The sequence below is a fragment of the Danio rerio genome, chromosome 13 (genome assembly GCF_049306965.1).
Source record: "Danio rerio strain Tuebingen ecotype United States chromosome 13, GRCz12tu, whole genome shotgun sequence".
NCBI lineage: Eukaryota > Metazoa > Chordata > Actinopteri > Cypriniformes > Danionidae > Danio > Danio rerio.
The window spans coordinates 48,518,008-48,532,382 of record NC_133188.1 but is presented as its reverse complement, the minus strand read 5'-3'; the positions used below and the strand labels follow the sequence as shown (position 1 = coordinate 48,532,382).

At 38.4% G+C, this 14,375-nt stretch overlaps 1 protein-coding gene across 2 annotated transcripts in view; it reads left to right on the top strand.

Annotated features, from left to right (window-relative positions):
• Nucleotides 1-14,375, top strand: part of LOC797620 (V-set domain-containing T-cell activation inhibitor 1) — a 101,899-nt gene that overhangs the window by 59,724 nt on the left and 27,800 nt on the right. Inside the window, exon 3 of one of the 2 annotated variants that reach the window (XR_012388922.1) lies at nucleotides 10,805-11,916. Coding sequence is in view for 1 of the 2 variants with exons in the window: in XM_021480896.3 (XP_021336571.2) it covers nucleotides 10,805-11,080 (276 nt within the window). In the remaining variant the exon portion in view is untranslated. The remainder of the gene's footprint in view (nucleotides 1-10,804; nucleotides 11,917-14,375) is intronic. The other variant, XM_021480896.3, reaches the window with a different exon arrangement.

Sequence of the window (14,375 nt, the reverse complement as noted above, 5' to 3'; positions counted from 1 at the left end):
TTTTACCAAAATCGGGTTCAATTCCATGTCAACAGCTCCTTTAGAAATATTATTCCCAGGAAAGCACATGACATGTTCATCCCTTTTTTCCCCCACTTTAATCTACAGGACATAATGATTTTTGGAGAACTCAGAATGAATCCAAACAAAACACATTACTTTCCAGAAAAAAATGATAGAATCAAACAATAAAAAGCATTAATTACTGATAATGATAATGAATATTAATGATAAATCTAAAGGATTGTCCAAATTATACATAGTGTTGAGCTTCAGAGCTCTGCAATACAGACCGGTCTGGATACAGACTCGCACCCTTATACACATTTCTGCCTGAGAGCAATGAACGGTTCATTTGTTAGAGAAATGTTTTCTAAGTCCAAACTCAGCAAGAAAGATGGCAAGAATTTGTCACATGCAGTTCTGGGCTCTTTCTCGCATGTCCTTTTCTTCAGATAAGAAAGTTTATTGATTTATTGGATAACAATTCTCATGGTCTGGCCTCAATGAATTCCATTACAGTTCTCGAGGTGTGATATTTTGAGGTCTGAGAGAGGGTTCTTTTGCTGTGCTCGTGTTTAAGGGGGCGTGGCTCTAGACGGCAGGGGAGGGACTAATTCAGAGATTTATGCTAAGCTGTTAGCATTGTGGAAAATGACCTAGTGCACCTTTAAATGTATTTAAATTAGGTTTTCTTTTCATATAAGCTCATCTCATATCAAAATTATGTATCATTCTTATTTATTTTTGAATTTCCGCGCACCTCAGTGCTTCCCGTTTTTTAGGTCATTATTATTTCGTCTCACTTATAGTTTTTTTCATATTTTGTTTTTATTTGGATTGTATCATTTATTTAGTTATATCTGTATCCATATTATAGTCTATACTATCATCATTATTATTCATATTTTTTCTTATTTTCTTTGTCCAGGTTCTCCTCCAAGTCTACTTGTTCCCTGTCTTCTGTCCTCCTGTATACCTCTTTTCCTCTCATCTTTCCTCTTCCACTTTCTTCAACATTTCCTTCCATATTTATTGATGACAGGTAAACTTAACCAATTCTATTTTATATGTGCACACCTGACTAGCTGTGTATAACTAACTGATTAATGTGTGTGTGTTCATTTGAATGCATTTGCATGTATAAAAGTGTGTTGAGTGGTTTGCAAATCACTGTGTGTAATGTTTTGCAAATGTTTGAAGCTGACAGTTGTGCAAATCTAACCTTGCATTTTGCTTATTGAAGGTCAAGTTTGCCAAGTGTTGAAAAAATTAATATTTTAGTGTGTAAGCAAACAAAAAAAAAACTGTATTATCCATATTATTGTCATTATTACTCCAAATTTTCTTTGTCCAGGTCCTTCTCCAGGTCTACCTCCTCCCCATTCCCTGTCTCCTGTGCTCCTGTATACTCCTTTTCCTCTGATTCTTTCTCCTCCACTTACTGCAACATTGCTTTCTATATTTATTAGTGACAGGTAAACTAAACCGTTGCAATTTTGTTCTACTTACACCTGACTGGTGTGTCTGCAGTTATGCACCAGTGTGTGTGTGCACACCTGACGTCTGTGTATAACCAACTGGTTCCTGTGTGAATGCCTTTGCATCATGATTAATATCTGTGTCTACTGCATAAAAGTGTGTTTAGTGGTTTGCAAATCACTTTGTGTAAGGTTTTGCAAATGTGTGAAGCTGACGATGTGCTGACAGTTGTGCAAATCTAGGCTGCTGTTTTGCTCATTGAGTGTTTTTGTAGATTGTGGTTATTTTGTGTAAGCAATTGAAAGAAACTGTAATATGTGTGTAATTATCAGTGGTGTAAAGTAACAAATTACAAGTCCTCAAACTACTGTAATTGAGTAGTTTTTCTCAGGAATTGTAATTTATTAAGTCATTTTTAAAATGTGTACTTTCACTTTCCCTCGAGTACATTTTTAGTGCAGTATCAGTACTTTTAATCCACTACTTTCCTTCAACCTGCAGTCACTATGATTCCAGTCCAATCAAATCGCACATAGACAGTAAATCGCATCATATTGAACAATTTCAAGAGATGGGCACTTTATAAATGCAGCAAACCATTTGGAAGCATTAAAAAATGTCCAAGATGTCCAAAATCTTTACACACAATGAGCGAGAGAGAGTTTAGATTGCATGTCACTGATCCCAGCAGACACACAATATCATAACAATAACATTAATATGAGGTTCGATTTAGGTTTTCAGCATCTAAGGATAATGTTATTTTGATGTTTAATAATGACGTGAAATGATGTTGATTTAAGGTTATGTTGTGACCAAAATCCAACGTTGAGCCAACATCTTAAACCAACGTCATATACTCGCCAAATACTGACACTTATTTGTCAGGTATGGGAACCAAAATTATTAGACGTTGATATTTGCTTGTTTTTAGGTTGCGTTGGAAAGTAACCAAAATGTAATGTCTGTAATGTCTGTCTGATGTAAGGGTGTTAGTTCAGCATCCCCTGTTCCCCCGCCTGTTCGGTTCACACCTTGACGGTGCACCTCTACATCGGACCAATTTTTTTTAATTCACTCACAGTGTGATGTTCAGACTCCACTGCGTTACTCTCCCACTCTATTTTTTTTCTTTTGTTATTAATTCCAGAGGACAAACTTGCACATAACACAGTTTTTCTTTGGTCTACCTCTGATAGGAGCACCTCCAAGTCACCTTCTGTGAAGTTTCTCTTCTTGCTTGGTTTTGCCATTGCTTTTTCGTTTGGTTTCAAAAAAGTAGTCATTACCATATTTAGGAGGAGGCAGGGAGGGGTTTTGTACTCGTGCACGTGTGCTCAGTTTTACGTTAATTCAGATGTACAAAGAGAACATGCGTGGGATTCAGTGTCCGCAGTGTTTCATACATCTGAATTTCTTACTGCGTACGCACATTTACAGCTTTAGCCCCTTTCACACAGTGATACCGGTAAATATCCGGAAAATTTACGGAACGACTTTAACGGTATATATAAAAAAGCGCTGTTCACACAGGCGAGGACGTTACGGAATTTTTCCGGAAAAGAGCATTCACACATCCATTCCAAAATACCAGTAAATTCTGACATCAATAACCACAAATGAGCTTTAAACGGCTGCGCTTGTATTTGTAAACATTTGACTAAATTACAAACTCTGTGGATGATCAATATTGTGAACAACTTTCGCAGGATCACTTTCGCATGTCGAGATGTTCATAATATGTGCGTGTGCAGGCGCTCACAGGCTGTTCCACAGGCACACGCAAAGCTTGAAGGTAAACAAACAACGGCTTATCATAAGCATCTCATCTATGATTATTTACACAGTTACCATTAAGAAGAACATATTAACATGATCTGACTAACTCCTAGCAGCTAAATGTGTCTGGAAAAATATCAAAGGCTTTTATTCTCATAAACCGCGCGGACGTAAATGCGTCTGACTCTTCTGATTGGCTAAAGCAGACGTCTTATGTCAGCACGTTCTAGACGTGCACGCGCTTATTCCGGCAATCTTTCTTCTGCATTCACACAGCGCAGCATTCCGGCAAATTGCCGGTAATGTTACAACTTCTCTTTCCGGAAAATAGCCAAAACGAATTTACCGGTATTTTCAAAAAGGACCTGTTCACACATACAACCTTTCCGGAAAATTGCCAGGGCTGTAAACCAGACACCAGATTAAATGCCAGCAGAGATCTGTCCTCTTTCAGCCCTGTGGTAAAGCACTGTCCTTTTCAGCCTCCTTTATGTGGTTCTGAGAATCATTTGTGCTCTGTACAAAGGCTGACCCACAAAACCAACACCTACAAGTCATAGACTGGCTCTCCTGTCATTTGCTTTGGCAGGCATTCCTCAGTTCATGAGAGTTATCCAGCTGAATAAAATCAACACACTGCCACACAGCTCCCAAAGCACAAATTTAGTTGGACAGCATTTCAACTTACAAAGTCTTCATCAGGTCACAAAAGAAACACACTAAAAAGTATGCTAAAGATTCAATAAGAACGTACCTTTATTTTTAAGACTGTATTCACATTCACCTTTCTCATGTTTAGTACCCTTTCGAAAGGGTGCTGAAAAAGTGGTGTGGTTTGGTTCGGTACGCCTTTTGACAGTGAAAATGGCCATAAAAGCATAGCAAACTGAACCATACCGTACCAAACCACTGAGTGGAAACGGGCCATATGAGATGACGTGTCGGGGTGGTGGAGGCATGCTAAAGTCGTGAGATAATGAATGTAGGATGAGTTTGGTATTGATGGGAGTTTTGTCTAATGCTGATTGGATAATAGAAAGATTGTCAAAGATGTGTTAAAATTGTTGAAACATCTCCGCATATTCTCCTACAGAAATTTTTATAAAACATCACTTAAAAAATCTAAAGATAAATTTGGCTGCTTTCTCTCCATCCTCAAGTCCCCTTCATTATTCAGTGTGCTTTCAGTGGTTAGTCTGGGCCTTGTTTCGAAACGTCTCTATTTAGTCTTTCTTCTGTGCCAAATACAATAACAATTCATGTCATCCTGTGTAGGATAATCAAGCACTAGTTGTCATTATTTACTCTTTCCCTCATGTCATTCCAAGCCAGTACTGTAATGTTTTAAAGCACTTCGGCAACCACTTATTTACATTACGTAACAATGTTATTGAAATTGCTTCCTCTGAGGTCATTCAAGATGTCATTGGCTGGGTTTCTGTTACCCTGCATCAATGCAAAACACTGATACTACAGTCAGCAGCGTTAAAGCTTGATGGAAATGCCACTTTTTTTACTCAATAGAACATTAGAGAAGATATTAATCTGAAACTGTTTTTTTGGTGATTTAGGGCCCTGTCATACACCCGGCGCAGTGTGGCGCAAGACGTGGCGCAATAGTCTTTTGGTAGTTTCAGCTTGGCGCAAGAGTCGTTTTGAGGCGTTGCGCTATGCTGTTTAAATAGCAAATGCATTAGCGCTCATTTGTGCACCCATAGGCGTTCTGGTCTTAAAAAGGAAGGTGTTCTGAGGCGGACCGCTGGCGCGTTGCTATTTTGAGAAACTATAATAGATTTTTCATTAGACCAAAACTAACCCGGTCTAAACTCCAGCGCAGAGTTGCGCCTCGCTTACACACTGCTTAATACGCACAAGAGAGCAATAGGCAAATATCTTTACATATGAAAAAAAATTTAATATTAAGGATATATATAGGATATAATAAGAATAGATATAGGATATAAATATAAAGGATTATAATATTACAAAACATTATTTTCTAGCCTACATACATATGAAAAATCACTGCTTTTATGTCTTCTTCATCTCGGGAGGCTTTTTCAGTTCATTCATAACAATTTTCTTTTGTATAATGTTATTATTATTAGCAGTATTATTTATTATATCCATATTTATATTTGTTTTTATTAAAAGCAAGCTTAGATTTGCCCACCTGTCAGGTTTTAGACCATATGGGGCATGGCACGTATATTTGGAAATAACTTTTTTTTGACCACACTTGATCGTTTTTGTTCATTTATTCGTTTGCTGGAAATTAGAACTGAATTTAGAAATAGTTTTGAAACAAATCTTTGCGCTTAACAAACGAAATTAATTATTTATAGGCTAATTGATGTCTGTGTGTAAAGGTTTCACCAATCTAAGAGCGAAAGTGAAAGTGATCCATTATCTCTCATTCTCACGCAGTAGATGCTCTGTTTAACAGTTTTCTGTTAAAAAAACTGTCAACTGTTTGCTTGTGAAATGCTCATTTTTTCCACTTAGACTTACTTTGCGTCCTGTAAATAGCGAATGCGCTCTTGACGCGACGCAGCTGGGTCTTAAAGGGAATGGGAGATGAGAATCTAATTGGTTTATTCTCAAAACACACCTATAACTCATTAAGAAAATAAACTCAACCCTTTTAGCCCATGCGCCACGACGCAAAGCAGATTTTTCCATCCTTAAATTAGCAAAATGCGTTCTGACACGCCCTGAAAGCGTTTGCGCCCTGCGTTTTGCGCCCTGCGTTTTGCGCTCTGCGCATGGACCGTCAAAATAGAGCCCTTAGAGTTTATCGTTTAAAATCGTCTCTCTCTGTTAATTCTGACTTCAACTGTATATGTATATATTGTTATATGTATGTGTGTATATATATATATATATATATATATATATATATATATATATATATATATATATATATTTTATATATATATATAGTTTTATATATATATATATATAGTGTGGCGAGACAGAGGGAAAACACACACACATCAAGGTTGGGGTTACAGACAATTCCCTGGAGTGTGATTTATTTACAAGTTGAAGATATTGCATGAGATGAGATGGATATGGTGCTCTTCAACATGTAGGTGCGCTGGTGCTCCGGGAGAAGTTTAGGTTGAGTGAGAGTTCTGGTGAGGGATCGGTCTGCTGCTCGAGTCCGCTAGGGGAGAGAGAGAGAGAGACACAGATGTTAGCGCAGGAAGTCATTGGTTAAATGAAGCTCGTCCTCCCTCTGTTTGGTGGTGGCTTATATCTGTGCCTCTTGATGAGCACTAGCTGTGACCGATCCGCTGTGATGAGGTGACAGCTCGGTTGAATCCGGTACCAAGGCGACGTGGCATCAGTATACTCCCCACAATATATAATAATTATATATATTTGTAAAAAGACTAAAGACAATAATATAAAGTCAGAATGTGCTGGATGTTAAATTTAGCATGTGTGTGTAGTTGATGTGCTGCCAGTCCCTCTTCAGGAGTCGTTTATGGAAAGTTGTTTCAGCTGAAGTTTCACAAGCAAAGTATTAAAATTCCACTGATTTGCTGAAATAAACCCTGAATTTAGGGATAATCCTGCAGTGCAAAGCTCTTTGATAAGGATGTAAACTCTCCTTCTCTGTGCAGTGGGTTGGATAAAAACAATATTTCTTTGTACTTATTCTTTTTGGAAGAAGAAGAAATAAGAACAAAGCATCAGTGCTTGAACTGACTTGCGTTGACTCAGAATATTTAATACACACTGGACTCAATGTGAGGGTTATGTGCATACTGAATTTTTCAGACACCAATATGAGAAAAAATAAAACACAAACATTTCTGACTTCTCCATACAAAGACCTTTCAGAGGGTGGGGTTAAGAATATTGTGGCCAATAGCATCAAACTTTGGCCACTCCAAACACAAAGACTTGGATTGAAGATTACCAAAACAACTTTTTTTTCAGTGAAAAATTCATTCATTCATTCATTTTCTTTTCATCTTTTCAGCTTAGTCCCTTTATTAATCTGGGTTCTTCACAGTGGAATGAACTGCCAACTTATCCAGCGTATATTTTACGCAGCGGATGCCCTTCCAGCTGCAACCCATCTCTGGGAAACATTCATTCATTCATTTTCCTTCAGCTTAATCCCTGATTATCAGGGGTCGCCACAACAGAATGAACCTCCAATCATTCCAACGTATGTTTTACGCAGCAGATGCCCTTCCTTCCGCAACCTAGTTCTGGAAAACACCCATACACTCACATTCACACACACTCATACACTACAGACAATTTTGTTAACCTAATTCACTTATAGCACATATCTATATACTGTGGGGCAAACCATAGCACCCGGAGGAAATGTCAACTGGCCGAGCCGGGACTCGAACCAGCGACCTTCTTGCTGTGCGGTGACAGTGCCGCTGAGTACCACTGAGACACCATGCACATGTGGAATTAACTTGCACTGATTAATTGTTCCCTTAATAAATAACAAGGTGCACTAGCATAGTAAACATTGCACATTTTGATTTCAAACCGACTTTGTTAAATGTTAAAAACCCCCAGCAGACACAATGTCATAAGACATTAATGTTTGGTAAGATTTAGGTCAATAGCATCTAAGGACAATGTTATTTTGACGTCCAATAATGACGTTGTATGACGGTGATATTTGGTTGATTTTAAATTGTTTTGGAAAGTGACCAAAATCCAACGTCGAGCCAACATCTTAAACCAACATCAAATTGACGTTAAATATTGACATTTATTCTTCAGGTATGGCAACCAAAATCTGATAGACATCACCGTTCACACAACGTCAAGCTGTAACATCATTAGACATTGATATTTGCAACAAATGCAATGACTGTTCGATGTTGGACATTGACGTTGGGTTCTGACATCAACCTGATTTTCATTGCCAAACAAGATGCAATGTCTCACGACGCTGGGGTACAACATTAATCTGATGTCATGTTGATGTCCTGTGCCTGCTGGGACATCACAGAAGTATGACATGAATATCAGTATGATAAACAGCACGCGTGGCTGTGCATTTATACTTCTGCGCGCTGTCTCTGTTGGTCTGCATTATCACTTCCGAAACGCTAGTTGGCAGTGAGGTGTAAATGTTCCTCTGTGTCGAGTTTCTTCGCTGCTTTTTTGCTTTTACTGAACACTTCCGGGATGTACAAGTGACTCAAACTCGCTCATTTTGAGGCAGGAACCGGCGGACTTGCAGCAACTTTAACTATGAGATAAGCACAAAACAAAACTTTCCATCCGGAGCTCCTTCACGGTACTCCACAATCGCTACATTGGGTTCGCGCCATTCGCACGGCTCTTGGTCCCGCCCCGACTCGTCAGCGCTACCAAGCCGACCAATCACAGAGCTTGCGCTACGCGTTGTTGTGACGTGTAGTTACATTTTTTGAGAGGTGCACGTCAGTGACGGCCACGGCCACGGCGAAGGGCTATGCGTCAGCGCCGTAGCATACGCCGGTGTTTGACGCAGAAGTATAAATCAGCCTTTAATAGGGCGGCACGGCGGCCCAGTGGTTAGCAATGTTGCCTCACAGCAAGAACTTCCAAGTCTCTAACAGGCCAGTTGAGGTTTCTGTGGGTCATTAAAGATTTTATCAAAGCCGAAAACCAGATCAACATATTCAAGTGAATTGTGAAATATTACAATGAATTTGAGACCTTACCAATCACACAGAGACATTTAAAATGATACCAAACATGAATATAGAGCTACAAGATACACCATATCAAAAACTTGGACAGTTTATCTGAAATGTGAGTGATCTGATCTGATGGATACGGTAAAGTAAGGGTCAGGAAGGGGGGCTCAGGAAGAAAGGAGAGGAGTGAGCTTTCCCACATTCCCACATAGTGAGGTAACGAGCAAACGGTCTCTGTGTTTCCAGCCCATACTTGTATTGTCAACAACATTAAAGTCTCTGTGGTATCTCAAATCTTACATTTGTGAAGATATGATTTAGAATGAACCCTCTCACATTTTTGAGTTTTTAAGTCTTCATAGTTGGGTAAACTTGGGAGAGTACAACAAAACATTTTTTTACAATCCTATTTGCTGAAATAATAAAAGAAAAACGTAAGGATGAAGTTATCAAGACTTTCAGAAAAGGGAGGAAAATTGTGTGAGACGCCAGCCAGACAAGAGAACCATGTCAGATTTATAGTCCCACCCCCATAGACTTTGCATTACAAACACCTTGCATGAAAGGTAATTAATTCATTTTATTTTGCAATTTGATGCAAAGTTGATATAATACATGCATAAATACATATAAATGTTCATACATTTAAAAATCTGAATACTTAAAATAGGACTTAAGATGCTGATGTCAATTAAACTATAGACTGTAAAAGATATGTGTGTAGTGTCCGTGATGTCACCCATAGGTTTCTGAAGAACCCAAAAGAATCTATAAGTAGGCGTAGCCAACCATTACCATTTTGTTTGCGCCTCATTGCGCCAACCGGGGGATACCAAACAAGGGCAAAGAGGCGGAGCTACAGACGCATGCTAGCATTCTGCTGAGACAGGCTTTTCTTTAGGAGAAACGCTTAATACTTCATTACCTGAGACTCGTTTGTGTTCTGACCACATGTAGTTGGTTGTATACTATGTCTTTAATGTGTTTAGACTGTTAAAAACACTTTTGTATTAGATTTAATCACTAAAAATTGTTCTTATGCCGTTTTTTTTTTTCAGGAGAAAATGCTTATTTCTTTTAAACACTTCAGATATAGTCTGTGTTAGTAAATGCAGGACTATTGATGAAATCCAGGCATAACGCTTCAGATGATTGATCTACAGCTAATCAATTTGTCAGATTCTGAAGTGCATTGCAGGTCTAAAGAACATTATAAATGATCTTAAATAAAACAAATACATTTATAGAGATGGTATATGAGTTTATAATTTCACTCGGCTGGGAAATGGAAGCCATGTAAATGGTTTGTAAGTACAATTATGTGCACACAGCATGCCTCACCATATCATAATTGTAAGAAATAAATCCTAAAGGCACATAAAACAACACAAAAATATGATGTATATGCCGAGTTCAGTGTCTAATCAGCCGGAATCAGCTGAGGTGAAGTGACAGCGACCAGAGAAACCTTGCTGTCACTCAAGTGGCCACGCCCTTATTTATGCACACTTAGTATAACCTAATATAAAGGAAACAGATGAGTTAATAAAAAATCCTCCCTCACAGTTGTCATGAAGGATAATATTATCTATATGAACCAAAATCGTCCTTTGTACCAGGTTGTAAACACCCTTTTTTTTTTTGCTGTAAAGTTGGCTATTCTAACAGTGGGCTCAATTGAAATTTGCTCTATATGGAGCCAGGCCTAGCAGAATTTTGATGAATTGCAGTTTCAGTTACTTCCGTCTTTGCTTCACGAGGGAAAGCGGGAGGCTGGGTCTTGAATTAAACGCGTCATAACAGTCTTAGTAAAAGGATCCATGATTATGCTTTGACTTATTGAGTATGTGTGTGTTTTGTGTCTCCAGCCCCTTATTCAGAACCAAGGTTAAGCATCCATCTCAAATCCTCCAACGTGACTGTCCAGTACGAGACAGAGGGCTTCCCGAAGCCAGAGGTCTTGTGGCTGAATTCAGGAGGGCAGAATCTCACCAACCATCAGGAGGTTTCGAATACATCAGAAGAAGGCCTGTACTACCTTAAAAGCAGCTACGTGACCAAGAATCCAGCAATAAACATCACATTTATGCTAAAAAACACTGTTGCGCATCAGGAGCTACAGAGGCATCTTATCCTCAACTTTGGTAAGCGTGATCATTTATTGTCATGTTTTACTGTGCACATTTCCAGGATACTTGTTTACTGTTCTAAAAATGTTCAGAGAAGAATTTTTACTATTTTCTAAAGAAGTTTAATGTTCACCAATGCATTTACTTAAAGGGGTAGTAGGTGATCTGCCTTTGAAACACAGTCCCTCTCCTGTTTTCCAAAGCCACGCCTCCTGAAGTCACGAACGTGCACATTAAAGATGACAGTAGACAACCCACTAGATCATGTTATTCACCAGTTAGAAAACTTTACAGTACTTTATAATACTGCAATTCTGAACAAATATTATCTAGTATAATAGTATTATATCTAGCACTTCTAGCTTCATATAAAAAGTGAACTGGACCAGAGTTTGCACGAACTGTACCCCAGACCACCTCTTTCAGGCAGACTCGGGTACAGTTTGTGGGTGTTCACACTAGCTAAACGTACCGAACTCATCAAACGAACTCGGGTGCTGACCAAAAGTGCTAGTGTGAAAACACCCTTACATTCAGACTGATTTTTAATGCAATATTTTTATCATTATCTTATACTCTACAGTTATCATGCTAGATATGAATGACCTTCACTCTGCAGACTCACTGTCTGTCTTTGTGTGTTTGTGTGTGTTTTATCTATTTTACTGTAGAGTTACATTCATTCATTCTGTGGTTTTTCGTGATGTCTGTGGCCGACCAACATATTCATCTCTATTTTCATATTGTTGGTATTTCCTATTCATTTTTCAGATATTTCTGACCATGAATGTTCTAAACATGAGCATTTTATTACCATTTAGGTTTTTTTGGTATCAAGAAAAGTCACAGAGGCTGTTTCCAAAAAAACAACAACAGTATTCTGTCTGAATATATTACAAAATGGCATTTATATACAAAGAGGAATTTTTCAGAAGTTAAGGCGCATTCATATCAAGCATGATAACTATAAATATAAAGATAATCATTAATATATTTGCATCTACACTGAAGAACAATACAAAATTAGTTTTTTAGTTTATGATTTTCATTGGGCATGACTTCCTTGTTGATGTCCTCAGTGTGCTACTTGCTCATCTGACCATTCATTCAGTCATTTTTCTTCAGCTTGGTTTCTTATTTATCAGGGGTTGCCACAGCCGAATGAACCACCAACTATTCCATCATATGTTTTACATAGCGGATGTCCTTCCAACTACAACCCAGTATTGGAAAACACCCATACACTCTCGCATTCACAAACTACGGCCAATTTTACTTAATCTAATTCACCTATAGAGCATGCCTTTGGACTGTGGGGGAAACCGGAGGAAACGGGGAGAACATGCAAACTCTATGCAGAAATGCCAATTGATCCAGCCAGGGGTAGAACCAGCTACCTACTTGCTGTAAGGTGACAGTGCTAACCACTGAGCTGACCACTTCATATCAAAATTGAACTGGACCACTTTGCATGAACTGTACCCCAGACCACCTCTTTCAGATGGACTTGGGTACAGTTTGTGGGTGTTCACACTAGCTCAATGTACCGAACTTGTCAAACGAACCCGGGTGCTGACCAAATGTGCTATTGTGAAAACACCCTTACATTCAGAACATTTTTAATAATTTTTTTTTACCTTTTATTGTGATGGGATAGTAGCGGACAGACAGGAAATTATTGGGAGCAGTTAGAGGGGAAGGATCAGCATTAGACCTCAAGCCAGGAATTGAACTTGGGTCGTTGTGAGCACCTTCGTGCTATATGTCGGCACATTTAGGCCCAATCCCAATTCTATTTTTGTACCCCTATCCCTTCCTTTTCCCCCTGGCCCTTGAAACAGAATGTGAAGGGGAAAGGGCTTCAAAATGTACCCCTAAGAAATGGGACAGCACTACAACACCTTCACACCTCATCATATGTCATCGCGATCTCTTGCTTCATATGAGTTCAGGCAATCACGACTACTGTAGTTATTCCAGTTGTGCTATTTTTTGGTTTTTATTTTTAGGAAATCACTGAACTCTTATATCATGTTATTATAACGATCTAATGTGGCAATAAGCTCATAACTGTACTGTGCATTTAACACAGTGGCCATACTCATCTATTTAAACACACCAAAAACAACATTAACATTAAAGCAGACACTGTAAAAAGCTCATTCCCAGCCACTAGACTTTTCTGACAGGGTATTCGAGTGTCATCGAGTGTCAGAATGACTGCTGTACAGGAGTTATTATTAGCGATTATAGATAGCCAAATTTAGCATTTTTTTATTTTAGAGGGTTTTTTTTTTAAACGTGACGGTAAAACATGAACGCGGTTATGATTAAAATAAAACGTGTTTGTTTGTTGTAAAAATTTGTAATAATGACAAAAAATGCTAATTGGTGCATCTCTTGACCTCCAGGTGTTTCTATCCTCCTGTTGTGGCTTGTGTATTCTGGGAAATTCATTCATTCATTTTCATGTCGGCTTATTGCCTTTATTAATCTGGGGTCGCCACAGCGGAATGAACCACCAACTTATCCAGCAAGTTTTTACGCAGCGGATGCCCTTACAGCCGCAACCCATCTCCGGGAAATATTCTGAGAAATTTTCTAACCCAATTGGTTTCGAGTGTGGTCCTGAAAATTCTCTCTTTCAAGGGTTATCTAGCCCTTCCCCTTAGCCCTACGCCTTCAAGATAAAGAGAATTGGGACACCTCTACCCCTTCATGTGTATGCACAAAATGAGGGGTAGGGGTAAGGGGAAGGGCTAAAGGGCGAATTATACTCGCGCCGCATCGCGCACCTCCGCTGACTGCGCGAAACGGACAAAGCTTTTACACTCGCCGCGTTCACCGTTGTGATATTCTTTAAAACGACAGGGGCCGGTCAAAAGAAACCCACCGTAAAATCAGACGGATAAACAGAGAAGTAGGAACTTTCCAGAAGTACGTCATATCATTAATATCATTCAATACCTTTAAACTAATTATTTTGTATTGTTTTTAATATATTACTATAATGATTATAAGCATTTTTATAACCATTCAAAAAATTTTATTAAACTTTGATGTATCACCTGCTTTTGTTCATATCTCGGACAGTTTTACCATTTAAAGTTTATTACAATATAAATCACAAGAAAACATGAGTAACTCTACAAATATATTTTTATTATAGCAAGAATAAAAGCAAAAAAAGTACACTTACTAAAAAATACTCATGTTTTTTTATTTTAGATTTAGCCCGATCCACAAATAAATACATCAGTGTAAAACCTAAACTGATGGAAAAACATATTCAGTAATTGTGTACCTGGGT